This window comes from Myxine glutinosa, chromosome 4 (assembly GCF_964187855.1).
Source record: "Myxine glutinosa chromosome 4, kmMyxGlut1.1, whole genome shotgun sequence".
Classification (NCBI taxonomy): domain Eukaryota; kingdom Metazoa; phylum Chordata; class Myxini; order Myxiniformes; family Myxinidae; genus Myxine; species Myxine glutinosa.
The window spans coordinates 162250310-162277444 of NC_136264.1; the positions used below are offsets into that span (position 1 = coordinate 162250310).

The window sequence follows — 27135 nt, forward strand, 5'->3', positions numbered from 1 at the left end:
CCTGAACTCGTTTGTTCATCACGTCTCCTGTATTTCAAACCGTTTTTCACAGGCTGTGGTATCCCACTCTTCCCTCCGAGACTTCAAAAAGCATGTGGAGCACGACCATCTCATTTTCCATCCTAACCTACATTCTTTATTTCATATGTTAACCCTTCCTAACCCAATCCTTTTACGTGCGGGTTGCAGTTTCCTCCTGTTCTATCTCAATCTCCTTTGCTGTCCGTTCATCCGCTCGCTCAGAGTCTTAGACGTGTCCTGCTGCCCTGTCGGTTCACACCCTCTGTCATGTTTCTCTTCCATGAACCTCAATCTTATTGACAGGGGAGGGGGGGGTGGGGGGGGAAATAATAATAAATTGTTACTTCCGGTGAGTTTGAAAGAAATCTTAGGTGGGACAATTTTGGGGCATTCATCACACTGCTCATTCACAAATACACCATCATGTAGTTTTATGACTTGGGGTGGGGGGAGGGGGAATGGGGGGCAACAAACCACTTCATATAAAGAACGATACTACACCTGGATAAGTGATACGGCTTGCTCTGTGGATGCATGTCGCAAGTCATGACCATTGATGGCAAGAACACGATCGCCAGCACGTAGCCCGCCCTGTCTCGCAGCTAGTCCTCCAACCACCACGTGCTGTACCTTAACGCCAGGCCTTCCTGGACAGTCCCCAAGGCGCAGGCCCAGTGCTTCACCAGGCCATTCCTTGCATAGTACTACACTCAGTGTCTCAGTAGCTCGACGCTCAGCCATACATAACTGAGGAGGTTGGGGGCATTGTGCCCGACCAGGACAGGAAACGCTGCGAGGAATGGAAGGCCGGTGGCAATCTCTCAGTACGGCCATGCGAAGCAAGGACGCTGGCGTATTCAGTATGGCAATTGCTTCATTGTGTGAACAGCAACGCAGGTCAGAACCATTAAGCTGTTAAGCCAGAGAGATGCAGGAACAAACATAATTAGATAAAGACAGTGTTGTGGGGTTCGGCAATAAAAGTGTACTTTTCATGTATAATTTCCATAATCTTTCCTTTCAACCATTACTCATGGCCAATTTGTACTTTACTCTACGCTGATTGGGACGACATATTGTTTATATTTTCAAGCTCACGGTCCTGGTTAGTGACCGATAGGATGACAATATTCAGATATACCCGTCAGCTTGTCAAAAATGTAATTTTATTGTTTAATCAATGGTCCCACTCACAGTGCTTTAGGAACACGATACCTGCAAAATACGGTCGCCTGGGAGCAGTCCTCCATTCCTTGCTACCAAACCCTCATCGAAGATTTCTTGGATTATGATGCTTTCCAGTGGCGTCTCGTTTCCACCAACGATGCTGATTCCAAGCTTGTGGAACACTTCTGAACGTTTAAGTTCAATTATCGTGGGAACTCCCTCTCGAATCTCCAGTGTAAAATCTGAGACAAGACAGAAGCTCATGAGCAATGCATAATAGTCACAGGTTCACTCACAGTTGAAATTGTGAGCTGGCACCAACCTGCAGAACTATGCGATATAGAACTTCCCCATAATGAAGTACTCTGATTTTCTTGGATTCTGGCTTGAGACACACCAATCAACTCGTCTGCAAAGAAAAATCAACAGCAAACGTTGCCCGCTGCATCATGAACCTCATTACAAATTCAACATCTTATCTCATTTTCCTAAACTCCTTAACATGACAAATTCTGCCAAAGCCATCTCCTGGCTAGGAATACAATGGGTGTTTGTCATCACTTTCCCAGCAGCAGTCAGAAAATGATCGAAAAACAAATTGGCCAGGCTACAAGCATACAAGCCTTTTTGAAAGGCCCCATGCATTCTTCATCTATGTGCGAGTACTATTTGACGAAACAACTCGCTTAAAGTCCACTTCCGATCTACATAACACTCCATGGTGCATGGTGCCCTTTCTGTGAAGAACCAAGTTGACAATGTGCAGTCAGATCATGCCAGGAATCCAATCCAGATGACAAAAGTTAAATAGTCAGTTCCCATGCTACCATTTCAATCAACTACAATGTAAAGAACATCAAACCATTTATGTCACGAGGCCTTATTGCTATTATAAATGCTTTAATAATTATTTTTGCAGGTTTACGCAAGGCTTTATTTGATTAATGCAGAATTAAGAACTAGTCTTGCTGGTGAAGGTTGGTGTCGATCTGCGTCAGAAAACAGGTGGAAAAATGGATGAAATCAACAGGATTTTGATCGAGGTATGCTAACCACCATGGGAAGCGAGGTGAGGCTTATGTTTCTGGCATTAACCCTTCGTCAAAAAGAAATAAATAAATAAATAAATAAATCACACGCGTGTCCAAAGTAAGTGGTGCAGTTTTGCAGTACATGTGCAATCCATGTAAATTGCAGGATTTCCAGATGCTGGCAACTTTTAGAACCCTTTAGAATTACCCTACCCCATTGTAACCCATCAGAATTACCCTTTGGAAACCTCTAGAATTACCCTTTAGAATTACTTTAGAACCCTTCAGAATTAAACACAATGGGTTAGAAAGGTTCTTCCTCTTCATTTTTGATGGACGGACTGGACTGGACAGATGGACAAGGCCTGGTGTTGGCTTAGCGGTTAGGGTGCAGGCTTGGGATCCTGGGTTCGAATCCTGGTCGATCGTTGAATTAATGCCAGGGTGGTTGACTCAGCCTGTCATCCTTCCGAGGTCGGCAAATTGAGTACCAGCTTACTGGGATGAATGATCCCGGTGTGTACCCGATTTAGAATAGGTACACCGTATACCTGCGCATCGTAGGAGGCGACTAAGGGTTGGCGTCAGGAAGGGCATCCGGCCATAAAAACATTGCCTCAAACAGGGAACCATGATTGTCATGGGGCCAGCAAGGCTAACACCCGCTCTAACGGGGAAAAATGGCCTTAAAACGATCATTCATTCATTCATTCATTCATTGGACAGATGGACGGACGGATGGATGGAAGGTCAGAGACAAATACTGAAGCGGCTTCACAGCTTAAAAAAAAAAACGAGACTCCAGCGAAGGGTTAACGCCTGAAATATCGTCATCTTGCTCCCCCACGGTTGTTAGCAAATCTCGATCAACATCCTGTTGATTTACTACATCTTTACCCCGCGCCCGTGAAGCGAAGAATAGGGTTAAGCAATTGGTTCATGTCTGACCGTCTGATCAGTTTATGATCGAGGAGGAACAACTTAAATTGAATGTTGTATATTTGAACCCAAATTGGAACAGGAATAGGAAGACAAGTTTGCCGTTTTACAGTACTTTGTCTATGAATTCATCCAGTGCACAGAGGAGCGGGATAATATTTTACTCTGTCTGCCTGGCGTTGAAACAAAATTGAAAATCATTCCAAATAGGAAACTTTCTGTTTGTAAGGATGTTAAAAAGGAAACAAATAACATGCACGAATAACTAATGTTACATGTTACATAAGGCGATGTAAGAAACACTGGGGAAAATGACGTTAAAACACGAAATTAATTTATTTACACATCTCTAAAGCTCTATGTAATTTTTATTCAATACGGCTATGTAATTTTTATATTATACAGACTTGGCATTTAATATGGAATATTTTTTTTGTGGGGATGAACTTCCTTTTCAAGATGAATTAAAACCAAAAGTTAATTGGAATTAAGTTGAAATTATTCTAGATTTTGTTAATGTGACCTTTAAAAGAAACAAAAACCACATTTGACATTTCGAAGCAAATAAATTGATCCTTGAAAGTGATGTAAACTGATATCGAACTCAATTCATGGACAGTACTGTGTTAAACTTCTGTACGTTTTCCAGAAGTATCTCTTTATTTTGCACATTAGCCAAAAAAAATTTCAACAAAAACAAAAGCTAAATTATGACTGGGATTACGGACAGTAAAATTACAGTTCAGTACTTCGTGTAACCCCCATGAGCATTCAGGAGAGCACGTACACGTCGAGGCATGCTGTCCACGAGATTTGCCAAGGTTTGGACAGGAACCACTTGCCATGCAGTGACAATAGTCTGCTGCCATTCACGCACAGAGGCAGGCTGCTGGTCCAAGTTGTCGATTTGACGCGTTAATTCTGCCCACAAGTTCTCTATCGGATTCATATCCGGGGACATGGCAGGCCACTCCATATGCTCTACACCACGGTCAGCAAGAAAGTGTTGGATCATGCAAGCACGATGAGGCCGTGCATTGTCATCTTGGAAGACAAAGTTTCCTCGAAAGGCTGCACGAGCAAATGGAAGCAATGTTTCTTCCAGAATGACCCTGTACTTGAACTGGTTCAGGTTTCCATTCAGAACAACCAGGTCAGTTTTGCCCCTTGCATGAAAAGCAGCCCAAACGGTTACCCACCCCACCACCGCCAGCTTGGACTCTTGGCACTATACAATCTTCGTTGTGGGCTTCATGCACTTGTCTGCGCACTCGGACGCGGCCATCTTGACGATAGACCAGAAATCTAGACTCGTCACTGAAGGTCACGTGATTCCAGTTTCCTGGCTGCCATTGACGGTGCTCTCTGGCCCACTGCATTCAGCACTGGCTGTGTTGTCTGGTCAGGCGTGGCTTTCTCAGGGGACGCCTGGCACGATAGCCTGCTTGAACCAGTCGTTGGTTTACTAGCCTTCTGGATACAGGCACATTTGTCAGTTGCTGCCACTCTGCCCTAAGCCGATTAGCTGACTTGGTACGGCCATTGCAGACTAACCGGTGCAGCTGGCGATCATCTCTCCTTGTTGTTCTGCGTGGACGTCCTGGCCTCGGTATTGGAGTAGGGACACCCCTCTGAGCATTTCGTTTCAGGATCTTTGACACCTGACCTTGAGTGATGCCATACTGCCGAGCAATAGCATGCTGTTTCATGCCAGAATTTCGTAAAGCCACCACTCCATGACAAACAGCATTGTCAAGTTGACGGACCATCTCCAGAGGAAGCGTCAATAACTTTTGTAGATGTGCAGAAGTTGTTTTCCACTAATACAGAACGCAACAACCCTTACATAGCCGATTGTGAAGCCAATCGTCAAATGTACCTGTCCTTATATTTTGTCACGCCACTTGTGATATAATCCTGTTATTGACTTCTTGCTGCGAAAGACAATCAGTGACGTGGTTCTTTCAACAAAGACATCACCGAAGCGTAAAATAAACTCACCAGATTGATATACTGAGTTCAGAAAGTAAACCCAAGTCAAGAAAAAAATTTTATTCTGAAGGAGCTGGGGCTCCCACGTCGATCGGAAGAATGGACGCGACAAAAAGCTGGAATTCATCCGAGTTGCTTTAATCAAACCAAACACTCAGGCACTCTGAAAAGCCCGTTTATCGGGCAGCAATATATATACATATTATCCCGGAGCGTTTGCCCAGGAAGGGCGAGAGGGGGCGTGGCCCAGCGTCCTGGCTGCGGCCTGGCAAGTTGAGGGCGAGCCTGCCCGGGCGTCCTGGACGAGCCCGGCATGGTGATCGCTCCGCGTCCTTGATAGGTGCAAGGCGATTGTGAAAACCCAGCGGTAGCCGCTACACACGTCCCCCCAGAATCGACTTGCACCGGCAGGGTCAATTTGAGGGGGGTCCTGATGACCCGGCCGAAGCGACCCCTGGTGGGTCGTGGGAGGGGGTCCGGTGTGGTGGTGGGCGGTCGAGTGGGGGGCACCGTGGATGGGGGGCGGCCTCGCCGCGGCGGAAGGGCCACCCGTGGTGGGTGGTCGACGTCCACGTGCGCCGGCTTGAGGCGGTCCACCGCAATCCGGTCCGACCTGCCGCCGATGTCGATGACGAACGACTTGTCGTCCCGTCGCAGCACCCGGAAGGGCCCGTCGTACGGCGGCCGGAGTGGCCCCCGATGTGCGTCGTGACGCACAAAAACATACTCCGCTGTGCGAAGTGCTGGGGGGACGTAGGACTGGGGGTCACCGTGGTGGGATGTTGGCACGGGGGCAAACCGTCGGGCGGCCTCCTGGAGGTCCGAGCGCTGGTGAGCTGCGGACCAGGGACTGGTAGCGTCGGGCACGAATTCGCCCGGGACGCGTAGCGCCTGGCCATAGACAAGCTCGGCGGTGGATGCCTGGAGGTCCTCCTTGGGGGCCGTGCGGAGGCCCAAAAGGACCCACGGCAGCCGGTCGGCCCATCCGCCGTCTTGAAGACCGGCCATGAGCGCGGCCTTCATGGAGCGGTGGAATCGCTCGCACAACCCGTTTGCTTGGGGGTGGTAGGCCGTAGTACGGTGGAGCTTGACCCCCAGGTTGCGGGCGACCGCGCCCCACAGCTCGGAGGTGAACTGTGGTCCGCGGTCTGACGAGATGTCCGCCGGTGCGCCGAAGCGGGCGACCCAGGTGGCGATGAAAGCCTGCGCCACGTCGGCGGTGGTGGTGGAGACGAGGGGAACGGCCTCCGGCCACCTGGTGGTCCTGTCCACCATGGTGAGCAGGTGTGTGAACCCCCGTGACGGGGGGAGGGGGCCCACCAGATCCACGTTGACGTGGTCGAAACGTCGTTCGGGCACGGTGAAAGGTGCCAGCGGGGCCTGGGTGTGTCGGTGGACCTTGGCCCGTTGGCAGGCCGTGCAGGTGCTGGTCCAATCGCGGACGTCCCGACGAAGGCCGTGCCAGAAGGACCGCATTCGCGCTGGCCCGGGAATGACAGTCGGCCACGGCGTTGTTTTTTCCGGCGACGTGCCGGATGTCCGTGGTAAACTCCGACACGGCGGAGAGGTGGCGCTGTTGGCGGGCCGACCACGGCTCCGTGACCCTGGCCATGGCGTAAACCAACGGCTTGTGGTCGACGAACGCCGTGAAAGGTCGGCCCTCCAGGAGGTGGCGGAAATGGCGGACGGCCAGGTGTAGACCGAGGAGCTCCCGGTCAAACGTGCTGTATTTGAGCTCGTTCGGCCGGAGCTGCCGGCTGAAAAAAGCGAGTGGCTGCCAAACCCCGTTCACCCATTGCTCATGTACGGCGCCCACCGCGTAGTCGGAGGCATCCGTGGTGAGGGCGATGGGAGCGTTGAGCACCGGGTGAGCGAGCAGTGTTGCGTCGGTGAGGGCCCGCTTTGAGCTTTGGAAGGCCGCATCCATTACTGCGGACCAGGCGATGTCGTGCTTGGCCGGCTTGCCCCGGAGGGCTTCGTAGAGGGGCCGCATGAGTTGAGCAGCGCGGGGCACGAAGCGGTGATAAAAATTCACCATTCCCAGGAATTCCTGCAGGGCCTTTATGGTGCGGGGACGCGGGAACGTGGTGATGGCCTCGACCTTGGTTGGCAGCGGCACGGCCCCGTTCTTGGTGATGTGGTGGCCCAAAAAATCAACGGCCGTCGTGCCGAAGTGGCATTTGGCCGGGTTGACGATGAGGCCGTGCTCGCTGAGGCGCCCAAACAGTGTTCGGAGGTGGAGGAGGTGCTCGGCCCGGGACGTGCTGGCGACGAGGATGTCGTCCAGGTAAACGAAAAGGAACGGCAGGTCACGCAGCACGCCGTCCATCAAGCGCTGGAACGCCTGAGCCGCGTTCTTGAGACCAAACGGCATCCGCAAGAATTCGAATAAGCCGAACGGCGTGATGACTGCCGTTTTAGGGACGTCGGCCGCCCTGACAGGTACCTGGTGATATCCCCGTATGAGATCAATTTTCGAAAAAATGACCTGTCCCGCCAGACGGGCGGAGAAGTCTTGGATATGCGGGATTGGGTACCTGTCGGGGGTGGTAGCGTCATTGAGACGGCGGTAGTCGCCACACGGGCGCCATCCACCCCCCGGCTTTGGCACGATGTGCAGTGGCGAGGCCCACGCGCTATCGGAGCGCCGCACGATGCCGAGGTGCTCCAACGCGTCGAATTCGGCCTTCGCCATGGCGAGCTTGGCTGGGTCGAGGCGGAGGGCCCTGGCGTAGACCAGCGGGCCCGTGGTTGGTATGTGGTGCTCGATCCCATGCCATACTGCGACGGCCGAAAACGTCGGCCGCATGAGGGCCGGGAACTCCGTGAGCAGGCGAGCAAACTCGTTCGCCGCCGGGACGGCGCATGCCAGCTCGGTCGGCGCGGAGCTGCTCAATGTGCATACCAGGGAGCTGAAGGTTTCGGCGTTGATTAAACGACGCCGTTGGACGTCCACCAGCAGTCCGTGTGCGCAGAGGAAGTCGGCGCCTAGCAGAGCCATGGGCACGTTTGCGGTTACAAACGTCCAAGCAAAGCGTTGGCCGCCGAAGCAGAGGGTGACGTTGCGCGGGCCGAAGGTGCGGATGGTCGATCCGTTGGCCGCAACCAAGGAGGGGCCGCAAACCGCGGATTGCCTGTCCTGGTCAGAGGCGGGTATGACGCTCAGTTGGGCGCCGGTGTCGCACAGGAAGCGCCGTCCGGACGCTTTATCCGTGATGAACAGTAAGTTGCCCGTGTGGCCGGCGCTCATGGCTGGTAATGAACGCCGGCCCGGCCGTTTCCCGGCCTGCCGAAGGTGCACGGGGGTCGGCATGTCCGGGCCTTCTGTCCGAACCTGGCATGATAGTAACACCACGCTTGGTCAGGTGGAGGCCCCGGTCGTCGTGCTGGAGGTGGTCGGCTCGGTGTAGCGGCCGCCAATTGCGTCGGCAGTTCGGTCGTCGACCGTGCCGGGTGCTCGGGCGCCATGGGTGTTGCGTCGGACGGCGGTGGGTCCCATGTCGCCGCTGCGATGCGCTGTCCTGCGGCGGAGATCTTGTCGGCTTCTCTGGCAAGGGCCCGGGGATCTGTGATCGTCGTGCTTGCCAGGGCGAGGCGTACCGGGTTAGGCAGCTGACGGAGGAACAGCTCCTGGAACAGGAATGCCGGAGAGTGCTCGCCGAGCAGTGAAAGCATGTAGTCCATTCGCTCGGAAGGGCGCGTGTCGCCGAGCTCAGGCAGGTCGAGCAGGCGCCGTGCGCGCTCCGCCGATGGGAGGGCGAAAGCGTCGAGGAGAAGCTTCTTAATCGCGCCGTATTTGTCAGCGGCTGGCGGGCTCTCGAGGAGGCTCAGGGCGCGGGCCGCGGTGGCCGAACCGAGCGCTGCTACCACATGGTGGAAGCGGGTGTCGTCGGCCGTGATGCCTCGCAGGGCGAACAGGGAATCCGCCTGTGCGAACCAAACCGCCGCGTGAGCCTCCCAGAAGGTAGGCAGTTTAAGGGCGACTGCCGTGTCCATGTCGGTAGGTCACCAATGAAGGAGCTGGGGCTCCCACGTCGATCGGAAGAATGGACACGACAAAAAGCTGGAATTCATCCGAGTTGCTTTAATCAAACCAAACACTCAGGCACTCTGAAAAGCCCGTTTATCGGGCAGCAATATATATACATATTATCCCGGAGCGTTTGCCCAGGAAGGGCGAGAGGGGGCGTGGCCCAGCGTCCCGACCGAGGCCTGGCAAGTTGAGCGCGGGCCTGCCCGGGCGTCCTGGACGAGCCCGGCATGGTGATCGCTCCGCGTCCTTGATAGGTGCAAGGCGATTGTGAAAACCCAGCGGTAGCCGCTACAATTCCATATTAAATGCCAAGTCTGTATTATACACCTTTAAACCTCTACTTTGAATTAAATTATATGGGTCAGAATTTTGAACGAGGTACATTTGGGCCTCCCAGGGCTCAATTTTTTTTTTTTGGAATAGCTAAAAATCACCTTGATATCCTTAAAGCCCTAAGCCTGGGCTATCAAACGCAGCCAAATTGACACCGATCGGCCCAGAGGTTCCGTTTTTATTCATGGTCAACGTTTCCCTTCCTTGTTAGCATAACGTAAGAGACCAAAATAAGATATATGAATTCCTTCCTCTTCTTCCCGAAGATGCTGTTTCGGCTAGTTTTGCGTACTTAATGCACCAGGAGCGTCCCGATCTTTTGAAATGGCATAGAATTCAAGCTAATGTGATGGTCTGATGGTATATTTCACTTCGATATGCACTTACCTGGCTTACAGGGAGCATGACCGGTGCGTAACGTAAGAGACCGTTATGGTTTCTAAATTTACACTCAAGCTTGTTGTGTCTCAGAGAAACAAAGGAGGTCAATGATTTTTACAGAGTTAATACATACGTATAAGTGCTGTTTGTTGCGCCCTAAAGAAGAACTATGGAACACCCTGATATGTGTAAAACAGGGCTTATATAAATATCTCTTACGTTACGGTTCATCTGCTTCATCCTATATGAGGAGGAGCTGTGACTCAGGAACTGACATGAGTAACACAAAAACACATTCAGTAGAGTAGTTATATAGATCTACTTTTATTCCAGCTGTGAAAAGTATCTGAAAAAGGCTTTTATAATGAATGCATGGCTTTGAAGGGTAACGAAATACTTTTTAAAATGCCCTTTTTCACCATTTTCTGAGGTTCAGATGTAGATAATTGATTTTTAAAAGTATATAAAACTATACATTTTCTGAAAGCCGTGATTGTGTTCTACAAGATGATACCTAAATGTACTAATTCAGAACATTTGGGACAAAGTTATATAGGTTTAAAGCAATCAATGTGTGTTTTTTGGGATTTGTACCTCGTTCAAAATTCTGACACATATACTTGAACACTGTAGAACACAACTCGCCTTCATAATACTTCCGATAGCCTCCAGTTTTGCAGTAATTGGATGTGTTTTATCGGGTGGTGTATGTAATAAGAGCTGTCAATCACAGCCTCTGGGAAGTGGGCGTGGCATGTGAGAGGGTGCACTATCAGGGTGAAGAAGAGGCCGCCAATATGGCTATGTACGACGCTGATTGACGCTGAGTTTCATGGTGATCAATAAAGTCTCCATCTAAACTGGGACTGAATGTCGTCTTATTACAGTGTACAAGGGTGGTGTATAAGACTGCTTCAGTAGCGCTAAACTTTCGGGTTGTTTTAAAAAAAAAAGTCTTTAAAATGATTATTTTATTTCAATTGGAGTAACCATCTGAACACTGTGTGGGTATCGTGTTCTATGACCTCTCCAATTATTTTATTAAGGAACTTTTTATGGTGCAGATCAAAACTTATATTTTTCTGCAGCCCAGTTCTTCCTTTTATTACGTCCAGAGCTCGGTCTCACTTCACGGCAGGCCTATTACATGTCTGTAGGGCCACAAGAAAAAAAAACTAACAGAACAATATTACACTCTGCACAGAAATATCAGAGATGGGAATGTTTTCATTTATTGGGCTTGGCATCAAGGAGTGGAGGCTCTAAAATATGCTTGTTTATACCAGTGCGATGGAAAAGGGTGCAGGGTCGAGAAGCACCACGTTCTGAATGCCTGAGTTCCCCCGCTTGCTCCGGACCTATATTCGCCTATTTTCACACGAACAACTGCAGCAAGTTTGCCCTCGATCGACCTTCGAAATTCAAATTATTATCTTTTCAATTCGTTTTTGAAACTCAAAGCAAAGATTCCACCAACGTGTGATCATATCATGACTTGTAGTGTTTGAAGCAAAGGGAACTATATGTGTGGTGGGATAGGCCAAAGCCCTGTGGACCATTTTGTAAACTCGTTCACGAGCTTTTGAAGATTATAAATTAAATAAATGAATCTTGATGTAAAAAATAAAATGTTGCCTCATCCCAGGTACATTGGTTCAGGTGAATGGTCCACAAAACAAATCCATTTACCTTAGCATGTAGTCATAGTGATTTGTAGATAACATTATACTGGTTTATATACCTGATGCAAAGTCTTAACAACAAGAAATAAACAATTTGGGCTAGGTCAATGGCTACCTCTACTGTCTCACCTCCATCCTCCTCCTCCTCGCTTAGCTGGAAGCCTGGGTTCACCAGCCCAGGTTCGTCGGACCATAAAGCGATCGCTTCTGCTGCCGACAACCCTCCCATGAGTAGCGGTATGCCAGGGCATGTCGCAGCCGCTGTGGCTGCAGCCGCCGCAACCACTGCTGCTCTTCGACGTTTTTCTTCCTCCTCCCTATAAACTGCCATTCCAGGGCATCTGAGTCGAGGCAATAATCGGAAGCAAAGACAAGAGGGAAGACATGAGAAACTGTACATCGGTACTCAGACAACAACATCGAAGAAGTGAGAGCGCGACATGTTTACGGTGCTTCTTCCTTTCCTTTAAATGCGTTTGTAGGCAAGCAGAGATCCAAAATGAAACCACATCACAATTCAAACGACAGCCTTTCCATGCAACAAGTTTTACTTGTTCCCAGAAACAGAAATATGTCATTGTCTACACGTTGGTTATCCAAAACAATGCATTCAATTATTCTACTACATTTTAGCAAACCCACTCAAGCCTCTTTCCTCCCCTTACAAACACCTATTTTCTTTGACTTGCTGCAGCCATCTTTTTCTTTTACTCAATTACTTACATCCAACTAATAGTTACCTTACACCACAAACATTTCAGTGTCTTTTATGGGTCACTGTTCAAAACAATCACTTTTTAAAAATTGAATCGGTCATTATGTTCCCTCCCCTCCTTTGCCCTATCCCAGCTGACTTTCTTTTCTTTTTTGAATACAAGATCGAGGCTCGTGTAAGAGCTAACATCGATCACAAAAAGACAAACTGACACATAAAACATATGATAAAGGGAGCGGGAGAACAAGATGGAGAGCAGGGACATTGGGAAATCTGTGGGAGGGAGGGGGCTTGAGGGGAAGAAGCATGGGAAGGGGGGAGGAGGAGTAAAGTGTTGTTGCTCTTAATATGGAAAAATCCAAATACACGTTTAAAGATTCTGAGATACTTCCTTTCCAATTTACAAGTCATACATGTTGCCATTGTGCAAACTGCAAATCAAGAGGTGGTAAGGTGGATTTTACTTTGTGTAATCATCATCATACTAAAATATGCAATTTGGTGTCTGTCTGTGTCTGACGATTTTTGACCGCAATACATTCAGGCGTTACTTATTCAATCTGAACCAAACTTGACAAGAGGACTATCGGTCACATAATGAAGGTTGTAGCGAATTCATTTCCCCCCCCCCCCTCCCCAAGGGGGCTTTCCCTGCCAATGGGGTTGCTTGTTGAGGTGTATATCCGTGTTAAGATAGCTTTATCGTGGCATTTTCCAAGGCCGCTTCTAATAACAAAAGCAAACATTATCTCCCCCCCCCCCCCCCCCCCCCCCAAGGCAGTTCTCCTTGAACAAACGCGGTATTAATGTGTATAAATAGCTTATTGCAACGTTTTCATGGGAGCACCGGCCTCTACCAGCAGTAAAAATATTATAAACCACAAACAAGTATGATCAACTTTTCAAACAGTCGCTAATGCTGTTTGAAACAAAACCGAAAGAAATTTGGAGGAATCCCGACAGCCGTGAGGCAAATTTTACTGATGGAACTGGGCGATCGACTGTAATCTATATATCCCGCAAGGGTTATTAATATGACCCTTCCTGCAGCTAACGTGGGAGTTTTTGTGGTGTTTTTGTGGTGTTTTTGAAACAGTCGCTACTGCTGTTTAACACGAAATTGAAAGGGACGGCTATATACCCAGAGGTGTATTCAGTTACCAAGCAGCTAGCACTTGCCAAGCCAGCTGTTCCTTATCAACAGTTTTAAATGGAGCGCTTGCCTGAATGCTTAAACCGTTTGGCGAGCGCTCTACAAGAAACTTGGTAAATGAACACCACACCACTTCCCACCTCCCCCCCCCCCCCCATTTCAACAATACTCAATCTTCATTTCGACAATATTGATAGATAAAGGTGATATAATATAATATAACAAATATCATGAAACATTTACATTTTGTAGTGCATTGTATAATTTAAATAAACATAAATGCAAATTTCGCATGTGGAAAAAGTAAGTACACCCCGACATTTATCACCACTTCAAATACCTAAAATTAGAATCACGTGCACCAGCTCAGGTGCAAATGATTAGAACATCCTTAGAGAGGATCTTGGAGGAACCTGTCTTATTTAAACCTCAGACATTTAGTTTGGTTTGCTCTTTGTTGTTGAAGTGTGTGGCGTTACCATGCCTAGATCAAAAGAGCTCTCTGAGGCCTTCAGAAAGAAGGTTATAGATACCTACGAGTCTGGGAAGGGATTAAAAAAGATCTCCAAACAATTTGAAATCAATCATTCGACTGTCCGGAAGATCATCTACAAGTGGAGATGATTCCAAACAACTGCCAACCTGTTCAGGCCAGGCCGCCCCAGCAAGTTCAGCTCGACAGCAGACGGCAAGATGCTGAAAGAAGTCTCCAAGAACCCCAGGATGTCATCATGGGACCGACAGGTAGCTCTTGCTACTGTTGATGTCAAAGTGCACGAGTCTACCGTTAGAAAGAGGCTGCACAAATTTGATCTACATGGGAGGTGTGCTAGGAGGAAACCTTTGCTGTCCAGAAAGAACATCAGGGCAAGACTAAAGTTTGCCAATGAACACCTAGGCAAAGACCAGCACTTCTGGAACAATGTGCTCTGGACAGATGAGTCAAAGGTAGAGCTATTTGGCCACAGTACCAGAAGACATGTTTGGCGAAAACCAAAGACAGCATTTGACCACAAGAACCTGACACCAACTGTAAAGCATGGTGGTGGAAATATTATGGTTTGGGGCAGCTTTGCTGCATCAAGGCCTGGGCAGCTCACCATCATAGAATCCACTACAAATTCTTCATTGTACCAGAGGGTGCTTGAGGATAAATTTAGGCCATCTGTCGGAAAGTTGAAGCTCAACTGAAGGTGGACCTTGCAACATGACAATGACCCTAAACGTACCAGTAAATCCACCAAGGAATGGCTGAAAAGAAAGAAATGGAGGGTTCTGGAATGGCCAAGTCAAAGCCCGGATCTAAATCCCATCAAGATGTTGTGGGGGGATTTGAAACGAGCTGTGCATGCAAGAAAACCCTCAAACATCGCACAGCTGAAATAATTCTGCATGGAGGAGTGGGAAAAATTTCTCCCAGTCGATGTCAGAGACTGGTGGACAGTTATAAGAAACGCCTACTTGAGGTTGTTTCTGCCAAAGGGGGCAATACCACCTATTAGAGCCAAGGGTGTACTTACTTTTTCCACAGAAGGAAATGGCATCTCTGTTAATTTTTTGTTGAATAAGTTATTGCAAAGTCAATGTTTCATTGTTTTTTGTTCAATTAGATCACCTTTATCTATAGATACTGTTTAAATGAAGATCAAATATTGATATGTCTACATATGTTAAAAAGATTTTAAAAACATTTCATGGGGTGTACTTACTTTTTCCACATGCGAAATTTGCATTTATGTTTATTTAAATTTTACAATGGACTACAAAATGTAAATGTTTCATGATATTTGTTATATTATATCACCTTTATCTATCAATATTGTTGAAATGAAGATCAAATAACCGTATGTTGAAATATGTTGAAAAAGTCAAAACATTTACATGGGGTGTACTTACTTTTTCACGTGACTGTATATATATATAATCATGCATTTATTTTATATAGCGCTTTTCAGGAAGCCCAAAGACGCTTTGACAGAGTGCAAAACATAATGCACAGCAAAACATAAAAACAATTGCAAAAAAGAAGAATCAATAGGGAAATATTCAAAGCACAAAGGAGGGAGAAGGAGAGGAGATAGTCAGGGGTTAGATGCTGTGGGTTAAATGTTGAATGCAGTGTTGAACAGGTGGGTCATGAGTGATGTTTTGAATGTGGTGAGTGAGGAGGAGTCTCTGATGGTGTGAGGGAGGTAGTGAGTTCCAGAGGGTGGGAGCAGCGATGGAGAAGGCCCTGTCCCCCCAGGATCTGAATTTGGTCCGGATGGGGGGGGGGGGGGGGGGGTCAGGAGGTTGGTACCAGCAGAGCGGAGGTTGCGGGTGGGAGTGTGTCTGGAGAGGAGGTCAGCCAGGTAGGATGGGGCCAGGTTATGGAGGGCTTTGTAGGTCAAGAGGAGGATTTTGTATTGGATTCTCTGGGAGATGGGGAGCCAGTGAAGCTTGTAAAGGATGGGGGTGATGTGGTCACGGGTCTGGGATTTGGGTGAGTAGACGGGCAGCGGAGTTCTGAATGTATTGGAGTTTATTGGTGATTGTTGAGGGTGAACCATAAAGGAGGCTATTGCAGTAGTCCAGACGGGAAGTGATGAAGGCGTGGATGAGGGTTTCTGCAGCCACGGAGGAGAGGGATGGACGGAGACGGGCGATGTTTTTCAGGTGAAAGAAGGCTGTCTTGGTGATCTGTTTAGTGTATTTGTCGAAGGAGAGGGTTTGGTCAAAGATGATGCCAAGATTCCGGATGTGAGGGGAGGTGGATACTGGGATACCGTCGATGTTGAGGGCAAAGTTATGGGTGGATTTTATGAGCGTTTTTGGGCCAATGATGATTATTTCAGATTTATCATAGTTAAGTTTGAGGAAGTTGATTTGAAGCCAGGATTTTATTTCAGTGATGCAGTTTGTCAGGTTAGAGTGGGTGGCGGTGGAGATGGACTTGGTGGAGATGAAAAGCTGGATGTCATCGGTGAAGCAGTGGAATTGGAGACCATGACGGCGGATTAAGTGACCGAGGGGGGACAGGTAAAGGATGAAGAGGAGGGGGCCAAGAACTGAACCTTGGGGGACACCTTGGGGGAGGGGAGCAGTGGGGGATTTGCAGTTATTGATGGAGATGAACTGGCGTCTGTCAGAGAGGTATGATTTCATCCAAGAGAGGGCAGTGCCGGTAATGTTAAAGGTGGTTTCAAGTCGGGTGAGGAGGATGGTGTGATCGATGGTGTCAAAGGCGGCGCTGAGGTTGAGGAGGATGAGAATGTTAAGGTTGCCAGCGTCAGAGGAGAGGAGAAGGTCGTTGGCGATTTTGAGGAGAGCAGTTTCAGTACTGTGGTTGGAGCGGAATCCGGATTGGAATGTTTCATACAGGTTATTGGCAGAGAGGTGATGTTTGAGTTGAGTGGCTACAGCGCGTTCCAAAACTTTTGACAGAAAGGGTAGGTTGGAGATGGGTCTGAAGTTATTTAGGGGGTCAGGGTTTAGTCCAGGTTTTTTCAGAATGGGGGTAACAGCAGCAATTTTGAGGGATGGTGGGACGATGCCTGTAGACAGGGAGGAGTTTATTGTTGCAATGATAAGTGGAGAGAGAGCAGGAAGGGAGGCCTTGACAAAGCTGGAGGGGATGGGATCAAGAGTGCAGGTGGCAGTTTTCATTCCTATGAGGAGTTCAGAGAGGTCAGTAGGGGAGACTGGGGAGAATTAAGACAGGGGATGGCAGGATAAGGGGGGGCAGGTGGTTTGAGGGGGAGCGGGTGCGGCGGTGGTCAAGCTGTTGTAGATGTTTTCAATTTTGCGTTGGAAGAATGAAAGGAAGGAGATGCAGTTGTCTACTGTGAATGACTGGGTGGTGGTGTTCAGGGGGCTGAGGAGTTTGTTTATTGTAGAGAAAAGTGCTTTTGGGTTTCTGGAGCCAGAGTGGATAATTTGAGAGTAGAAGGTGGAGCGGGCGTGGGAGAGGGCATCTTTATAGTGTTGTAAGTGGTCCTTGTAGGCCTGGGAGTGAACTGTGAGACCTGTTTTATTGCGGAGTCTTTCAAGTTGGCGTTTCAAGTATATATACAGGGTGATTGAAAAGTAACTCCCTATTTTAAAATATTTAGAAATTATTTATTTATTGTAATATGTTTCTCAAATTTTTAGTGTTTGTTCTTTAATGTATGAGAATTTAAGCTGTGTTGGTTTTTTTTCAGATTATTTTTTGTTTGAAATTCGGAAGCCCTACAAACATGGCTGGCCGTCTTACCCTGCAGGAGCGTGCCCAGCTAGTGGTATGAAGATTGGTCTGATCTCTTTAAAAATATCCTCTGGTCTGATGAAGCGGTATTTCACATCGGTGGCTTTGTGAACCGTCACAACTGCTATTACTGGGCAGGAGAAGATCCTCGTGTTATTTCTGAAAAAACGCAATATCGGCCCAAGGTAACGGTGTGGTGTGGAATGACTTCGGAAAGGATTGTAGGTCCCTTCATTCTTCGCGATACCATGAATGCCAAAAGGTACCTCACCATGCTGCAAGACGAAATCTGGCCAATTATCAGTGCTTCGGAGAATGTTGAAGATTTGATTTTCATGCAAGATGGCGCTCCTCCACATTTTGCTATTGTTGTTCGTGAATGGCTGAATGCCCACTTCCCTGGGAGATGGATGGGTCATCGTGGTCCGTATGAGTGGCCAGCCAAGAGCACTGACTTAACACCATGTGACTTTTTTCTTTGGGGTTGGGTAAAAGAGCAAGTCTACTGTACCAAACCAACGACTTTGGAAGAACTTGAAGGGCGAATACGAGAAGTTATGTCTTCCATCCCACAAGAGTTCCTGGTGAAATCAGTTGACGCGGTTCCCAGGCGGCTTGAGAAGCTGGTGGCGAATTCTGGTGCCCATATCGAATTTTAAATAAAACTTCATGCTATGCGCTTTCTTCTTCTATCCATTTCTTGTAAAAATTATAGTTAAGAAATAAATTATAAGTATTTTAAAATAGGGAGGTACTTTTCAATCACCCTGTATATATATTGTTACGGATCCGGGGGACGGCACTCCCGTTAGCAAGGGGGGGTTAATCCCCTTGTCCTGTTAAGCTGGCCGTCTCCGCCGGTCCTGGGGGTATTACGCCACTTCCGGTCAGCGCTGAATAGGGTAGTAGGCCAATTATTACTATGACCTAATTACCAGCGCCTTCCGGTAAGCGAGGAGATACTCCCACCCGGGCCGCAGCGTGATTGGATGCGCCGAGCGAAGCGAGCTGCGACTCGGGCCGATAACAAAAGACTAAACCCGACTATAGCGGTTGGCCAAATCGCGCCACAGGTACTCAATCGGGAAAGGACTAAAGCGATCGGGGGAAGAAGAAACCAAAGTAAAGGAATACCAGATATTTATTAATTATGTACATGAAATGAAGAGGAAACGAAAGAAGGGCATTTACAAGGAGGAGAAGAAGAAGGTACACAGGGCAGCCTTAAGACAGTCTTATATTATAACCCCGGACAAACAAACAGACTTACACGACAGGGAATGGCAGGAAGGAATGGCTTGAAGGAAGAGAAGGGTCCAGGCAGACGGTAGGGCGTTGAGGTCCGGCTCCAGGAGTGGACTCGTGTCGTGGCGGGAAACCCTGGCAGGCAGCGAGTGCGTATCGTGGACCGTGAGCGGACGTTGCATATATCGGGGAAACTGGGATACGGCTTACGTAATATGTGGCTCGTGCCAACGCTCTCGCTCTCTCTCTCGAACAAGGTTTGTATCATCAACGGTCCCCTGCGCAGTCCGTTACCATCAGCAGTTTGTGGCGCAGCTCGTACCAAAAGCAGTCCGTGGCGCACTCTCAGCTCCGCTCCAGCTTATCGACCCGAACTCCTTCTCACCTCATCTGATCTCCTTCTCACCTCATCTGTTGAAGCAGTCCCTCGCAGCCGCTTTTATTGTCCGTTCTTGTATCAAGCCGCCGGCTCCGATGACACGCCTTCCGGTCGGCTCACCTCGGCGCTGGTTGGCCAGCAAGGGCTCGCTGGCTCCACCTCTGATGAGTTCACGTGCCACACCTTGTTCTTGTGGTTCCGCCCCCTTTTTCCTCGGCTTGAGACCACGTGCGTAATGGCGGCTTGGTGCCAGCAAACAGCCCAAGGCAACGGCAGCGAATGCTATCCTACTGTTACTGCACTTTGACGAGCGGGAGAGATGACTGGGAAAATTGAAAGGTGCCTATCTTATTTGATTAATGCAACACAGATTCAACTATTGGGAACAGATCCTTAACTGAAACACATAATAATGAAATAACTACAGAGAGGTCCTATGGTTGTCTACGTGTTGAACATGGACTAACAAGGGTGCGATCTTTAATAAAGCCAATTGATGGGGATATTTACAGGGGATCATTTATAAGGGAAACATTTACTAAAATTTACGAGTGAAGGTTCTAAAAACCGTAACAATATCCTATCCGATCTTTTGCCCTCCTCATCCTTCCCTTTCTTGTAACTCTTCTGTAATCTCTGCCACATTATCAACTGCTCTTCCTACCTCCCCTGCTTATCCTTCAGCTGACCCTACCCCTCCCCTCCCCTGTCCTGCACCCGATGCTCCCCCTCTCTCCTCATTAACGGTATGGACCTCAAACATCCGGGGCCTTCGCTCAAACCTGATTGATCTCTCCATTCAGGTTTTTTTTTTGTTTGTTTTTTGTATACTGAATCGAGGCTCGTGAAAGAGCTAACATTTACTTCACAAACAAATCAACCAGACAAACAAAACACACAAAAAGAGGGAGCGGAAAACAAGATGGGGAGAGAAGGGGAAGCACACAAACACAACATTTGAGAGCAGGGAGATGTGTGGAAGGGAGAGGGCTTGGGGGGAGGAGGCGTGGGAAGGGGGGGGGGGGAGTGGAGGGAGAAGTATAAAACACAAGGACACCAAGGACTTCCAGGACAGAAGTTGGTATTTCAAAAAAGTGGAATTGGGGTGAAATTAGCGGGGGTAGAAAAGATCAAGGTTTTGGATGGGGGAAGATAAGAGATGGTGGTGAACAGCAGTTTTAAAGACCTGGAGGGTGGAGTGGGATTGAAGAGAGTGAGGGAGTTTGTTCCAGAGGCGGGAGAAGAGAGGAATGAAGGAGTGAAAGTGAGCAGAGAGTCTTGATTTTGGCAGTTTGACCATAAGAGGGTTGCAGGCAGATCTTGTACGACCTGTAGGAATATTTGCGGGACAGAGCCCAGAGAGAGCTGGGGGGGCAAGGCCAGAGAGGAGTCGGTAGAAGATGGAAAGACCACCAACCTGCCTGCGGTGAGTGAGTGAGAGGCCCTTGGAGTTAGCTTCATCGCGGGAGATTCCAATGATTCTGAATGCTTTGGTTTCAACAGCGTGAAGACGAGCTAGGTGTGAGGCAGGAGCACCAGCCCAGAGGGGAGAGCAGTATTCCATTGAGCTGCGGATGAAAGCCTTGTATGTGGTGAGGAGCTCAGGTGTGCCAAGGAAGGACTTCGCACGACGGAGGATGCCCAGTCGGCGACTGGCTTTGGAGGCCAGATTTGAAATGTGGTTTTCCCAGGAAAGATCATGGCAGATAGTGAGACCCAAAAGCTTGAGTGACAGAACTTCTTGGAGAGGATTATTCAGAAAGTGGATGGGAGGGTTGTCCAGTCGGTCTTTTCGGAGAGACATCGTTAGAGTGTGAGATTTGTCAGGATTGAAAGACATGTTCCACTTGTTTGCCCAGTCTGTGATTTTGTCCAGGTCTGCAGAGAGTGAGGAGGCAGCAGACTGCCGATCTGAGGGATGAAGAATGGAGCGACAGAGAGTAGAGTCATCAGCAAAGAGATACAGAGGATTTTCAAGAGAGTCAGAGAGATCATTGATGAAGACCAGAAAAAGCACAGGGCCCAGAACACTGCCTTGTGGAACTCCAGCCTGAACAGGAAGAGGAGATGAGAGAAACCCATTCAGGGCCACATGTTGACTACGACTAGAGAGGAAGTCCGCCAGCCATGCGTGGAGATTTCCATTGATACCAAAAGAGGAGAGTTTGGTGAGCAGAGCGGGGTGCCAGACCGTATCGAAGGCACGTGATATGTCAAGGGAGACTGCTCTAATTTCCTGTTTGGCATTGAGGACCTCCATCCATTGTTGAGAAAGCAGAAGCAGCATGTCCAGAGTAGAGTGTCCAGGTCTGAAACCAAATTGATGATCAGAGATCAAGCCATTGGAGAAGAGGAAAGATTTCATATCTGAAGCAATGATGGATTCCATGACTTTGCTGATAATTGGGAGAAGGCTGATTGGTCTGTAGTTGCTGGGATCTGTTTTTGCACCTTTTTTGTGCAAAGCGGTGATGTTGGCAGATTTCCAAGCAGATGGAAGATGACCTTGAGCAAAAGAGAGGGTGAAGAGAACAGAGAGAGGGAGTGAAAGAGCGGAAGAACAGGGTTTTAGGACCCGTGGGCTGATGCCGTCAGGTCTAGTTGCAGAATCCGAGTCGAGGGTTGACAGAAACTTTTCCACCTTGTCAGGAGGAAAGGGCACAGAGTCCAGGAGCAGCTGGGTACGACTGGGTACGGTGGGTACAGAGAGGGATGGGTTTGGGACAGAAGATTTAGAGGCAAACACAGAGTTGAGGCATTCAGCTTTTTCACGCGCGGAGTCAGCCGTGTGGCCATTTGAGGTGAGGGAGGGGATGGAGGGGGAACAAACACCAGAAACAGATTTGACTAGACGCCACCAGGATTTGGAAGAGGGAGACAGATAAGAGAGTTCGGTCCTGAGAACGGAGAGATATTGTTTCCTGGCTCTCCTGAGGGTGGACACACACTTGTTTCGGGCTTTGTGAAAGGAAATGAGATTTCCTTCCGTTGGATTTGCTTTCCAGGAGACGAAAGAAAGTTGTTTCTGGGCAATAGCCTCACCACAAGATTCCGTGTACCATTGACGGGATGAAGGGTAAGACAACAGAAGACGAGATGGGATAAATCTGTGCATGAGAGAGAGCAGTTTGCTTTGGAAGAATTCCCAGGAAGAATTAATGTCAGAGGCAGTAGAGATGAAAGACCAGTCCAGATGATTGATGGCTGCTTGAAGACCGTGCCAGTTGGCCTGAGTGAAATGCCAGACTCGTCGACGCTGAGGAGGCTCTCTGAGAATCGTCAGAGAGATGTCCACTTTAACAAGCACATGATCAGAAGAGCCGATTGGAGCAGAAGAAGAGCAGCAGACATTTTCAGGGAAGTTAGTCATAACCAAGTCCAGAAGAGAAGATGCTCCGTTGACTGAAATCCGGGGCGGGAAATTGACAGATTGTGTCAGTCCCAGTGAGTCACAGAAGTCCTTTGCTGAAGAGCCATGGCTGGTGAGAGTGGTACCCACACCCAGCCAACTGGCATGGTGACAGTTGAAATCACCACATATGAGGAAGAGAGAGTTGGGATGGGTAGATAGAAGTTGGTCCATATTCTCAGACAGCGAGATGTAGATGGAGTCATCACTGTTTGGTGGACGGTACAATACATATATGAACAAAAGGTGGGAGCAAAGGGGAAGCCGTAGCCAAAGGTATTCCTGGGGGTGAGGTGGAGAGAGGGCAGTGCAGGGCGAGTGAGGAAGAGAGTTTTTTATAAAGATAGCAACCGCACCTCCAGGACGAGGCTCAGGTCTATCATACCGGAGGAGTGAGTAACCTGGGAGAGATACCAAGGAATCAAAGACATCATGAAGGAGGAAAGTTTCTGTTAAGCAGATCACGTCTGGTTTGTCAGAAGCAACCTGTATGGAGAGATCAGACAAGTTTGAGCGAAGGCCCCGGATGTTTGAGGTCCATACTGTTAAGGAAGAGGAAGGGGGAGCATCGGATACAGAACAGGGGGGGGGGAGCGGTAGGGTAAGATGTGGAAGAGGAGGAAGAGGTAGGGAGAGCTGTTGAAGGTGTGTCGGAGATTACAGAATAGCTTGGAGAAAGGGAAGAATGGGGCAGACAAAAGGTTTGATGGTGATTGTGAGAGGCGCAGTGAGGTGTTATTTGACGAGGGGGAAGAGCGAGGCAGAAGGTTGAGGGAGATGAAGGTGAAAGTTGGAAGGGGGAAGAAGCGGGGAGGATGCTTTGAGGGGGAGGGGTGAGAGGGGAGTCTAGGAGGGGAGGAGCGAGGGAGAGTCTCGGAGCGGAGGGGTGTGGGGGGAGATTTGAAAGGAATGGGCGATTGGGAAGATTTGGAGGGGAGGGGCAAGGGGGAAGATTTGAAAGAGATGGGTGATGGGGATGATTTGGAGGGGATGGGCAAGGGGGTAGATTTAGAGGGGAGGGGTGATGGGAAATGGGATTTTGGGGTGATGGGATTTTGAAAAATGTACGATTAATGGGATCTGTCATCATGCCAGGTTGCTTCTGACAATCCAGACTTGATCTGCTTAACAGAAGCATTCCTCCTTCAAGATGTCTCTGATTCCTTAATATCTCTTCCTGGTTACTCCCTCCTCCGGTATGATAGACCTGAGCCTCGTCCTGGTGGTGGGGTGGCTATCTTTATCAAAAACTCTCTTCCTCACTCTCCTTGCACTGCCCTCTCTCCACCCCACACCCCCCGGAGTACCTCTGGCTACGGCTTCCTCTCCGCTCCCACCTTTTGTTCATATGTGTTCTGTACCGTCCTCCAAACAGTGATGACTCCATTTATATTTCGCTGTCGGACAACATGGACCAACTTCTATCAACTCATCCAAACTCTCTCTTCCTCATATGTGACGACTTTAACTGTCATCATGCCAGCTGGCTGGGTGTGGGTTCATCTCTCACCAGCCATCGCACCTCAGCAAAGGACTTCTGCGACTCATTGGGACTGACACAATCTGTCAATTTCCCAACCCGGATCTCAGTCAATGGAGTATCTTCTCTTCTGGACTTGGTTATGACTAACTTCCCTGCAAATGTCTGCTGCTCTTCTTCTGCTCCAATCGGTTCTTCTGATCATGTGCTTGTTAAAGTGGACATCTCTCTGGCCATTCTCAGAGAGCCTCTTCAGTGCCGACGAGTCTGGCATTTCACTCAGGCTGACTGGCACGGTCTGCAAGCAGCCATCAATCATCTGGACTGGTCTCCCATCTCGACTGCCTCTGACATAAATTCTTCCTGGGAATTCTTCCAAAGCAAACTGCTCTCTCTCATGCACAGATTTATCCCATCTCGTCTTCAGTTGTCTTACCCTTCCTCCCGTCCATGGTACACTGAATCTTGTGGTGAGGCAGTTGCCCTGAAACAACTTGCCTTTGCCTCTTGGAAGGCAAATCCAACTGAAGGCAATCTCAGTTCCTTCCACCAAGCTCAGAACAAGTGTGTGTCTAGCCTCAGGAGTGCCAGGAAGCACTATCTCTCCACACTCAAGATTGAACTCTCAAACCTTTCTCCTTCCTCCAAATTCTGTTGGCGTCTGGTCAAATCCGTTTCTGGTGTTTGTTCCCCCTCCATCCCCTCCCTTACCTCAAATGGCTACACAGTTGACAACGCACGTGACAAAGCCGAATGCCTCAGCTCTGTGTTTGCCTCAAAATCTTGTGTCCCAAACCCATCTCTGTCTGTTCCCACCTTTCCCAGTCGAACCCAACTGCTCCTGGACTCTGTGTCCTTCTCTCCTAACAAGGTGGAGAAGTTTCTGTCAAACCTCGACTCTGATTCTGCAACTGGACCAGACGGCATCAGCCCACGGGTCCTAAAATCCTGCTCTGCTGCTCTATCTCACCCTCTCTCTGTTCTTTTCACCCTCTCTTTTGCTCAAGGTCATCTGCCAGCATCTTGGAAATCAGCTAACATTACTGCTTTACACAAAAAGGTGCAAAAACAGATACTTGCAACTACAGACCAATCAGCCTGCTTCCAATTATCAGCAAAGTCATGGAATCCATCATTGCTTCGGATATCAAATCCTTCCTCTTCTCCAATGGCTTGATCTCTGATCATCAATTTGGATTCAGACCAGGTCATTCCACTCTGGACATGTTGCTTCTGCTGTCTCAACAATGGATGGAGGTCCTCAATGCCAAACAGGAAATCAGAGCTGTCTCACTTGACATATCACGTGCCTTTGATACGGTCTGGCACCCAGCTCTGCTCACCAAACTCTCCTCCTATGGTATCCATGGAAATCTCCACTCATGGCTTGCAGACTTCCTCTCTGGTCGAAGGCAACGTGTGGCCCTGAATGGATTTCTCTCATCTCCCCTTCCTGTTCTGGCTGGAGTTCCCCAAGGTAGTGTTCTGGGCCCTGTGCTATTTCTGGTCTTCATCAATGATCTCTCCGACTCTCTGGAAAATCCTCTCTATCTCTTTGCTGATGACTCCACTGTCTGCCGCTCCATTCCTAATCCCTCAGATCGGCAGTCTGCAGCCTCCTCACTCTCTGCAGACCTGGAAAAAATCAGACTGGTCAAACAAGTGGAACATGTCTTTCAATCCTGACAAATCACACACTCTTACAATGTCTCTCCGAAAGAACCGACTGGAAAACCCTCCCATCTACTTTCTCAACAATCCTCTCCAAGAAGTTCTGTCGCTCAAGCTTTTGGGTCTCACTATCTGCCATGATCTTTCTTGGGAAAACCACATTTCCAAGCTGGCCTCCAAAGCCAGTCGCCGACTGGGCATCCTCCGTCGTGCGAAGTCCTTCCTTGGCACACCTGAGCTCCTCACCACATACAAGGCTTTCATCCGCAGCTCAATGGAATACTGTTCCCCCCTCTGGGCTGGTGCTCCTGCCTCACACCTAGCTCGGCTTCACACTGTTGAAACCAAAGCTTTCAGAATCATTGGAATCTCCTGCGATGAAGTCAACTCCGAGGGCCTTTCACTCACTCACCGCAGGCAGGTTGGTGGTCTTTCTGTCTTCTACCGACTCCTCTCCGGCCTTGCTCCCCCAGCTCTCTCTGTGCTCTGTCCCCCCCAATATTCCTTCAGGGCGCACAAGATCTGCCTGCAACCCTCTTATGGTTAAACTGCCAAAATCTAGGCTCTCTGCTCACCTTCACTCTTTCATTCCCCTTTTCTCCCACCTCTGGAACAAACTCCCCCACTCCCTTCAATCCCACTCCTCTCTCCAGGTCTTTAAAACAGCTGTTCACCACCATCTCTTATCTTCCCCCATCCAAAACCTTGATGTTTTCTACCCCCGCTAATTCACCCCAGATACACTTTTTTTTTCTTCTTTAATTCCAACTTCTTTCCTGGAAGTCCTTGCGATGTTCATATGTTTTATACCTCTCCCACCTCCCCCAAAGCCCTCTCCCCCCCCACATTTCTCCCGTTGTCCCTGCTCTCAAATGTTGTGTTTGTGTCCTTCCCCCTCTCCTCTCTTCCTCTCTCCTCATCTTGTCTGCCGCTCCCCTTATTTTTTGTGTTTTGTGTGTCGGTTTTACTTTTTGTGTGATTAATGTTAGCTCTTTCACGAGCCTCGATCTTGTATACAAAAAAAAAAAAAAAAATTGCTTTAAAAGGTTCTCAGATACAGATTCGAATCCGGATCTGCACTAAAATTTTGAAAAATTGATCGGAAACGGCATTTCCTACGTTTTTGGAAGTTTCTAGAGTTCCTTGCGTTCTGCCCTGGCTCAACAGTTCAGCAGATTTGTGATGACTAATGGGCCAAAGTGGCAAATTGGTGAGCCAACTTGCCCAGCCGTTCTTTAGTCAAAACAAGAATGATCATACGGTCGTCAAATGACAACCT

The 27135-nt window shown here is 48.6% G+C and overlaps 1 protein-coding gene across 5 annotated transcripts in view; it reads right to left on the minus strand.

Moving 5' to 3' along the window:
• Positions 1 to 27135, minus strand: part of LOC137425463 (ligand of Numb protein X 2) — a 93925-nt gene that overhangs the window by 30432 nt on the left and 36358 nt on the right. For all 5 annotated transcript variants that reach the window (XM_078776688.1, XM_078776690.1, XM_068113934.2 and 2 more), the window contains exons 4-7: positions 11709 to 11920; positions 1511 to 1597; positions 1237 to 1430; positions 523 to 933 (exon numbers count right to left, since the gene is read on the minus strand). In XM_078776688.1, coding sequence (XP_078632814.1) covers positions 523 to 933; positions 1237 to 1430; positions 1511 to 1597; positions 11709 to 11920 — 904 coding nt within the window. The remainder of the gene's footprint in view (positions 1 to 522; positions 934 to 1236; positions 1431 to 1510; positions 1598 to 11708; positions 11921 to 27135) is intronic.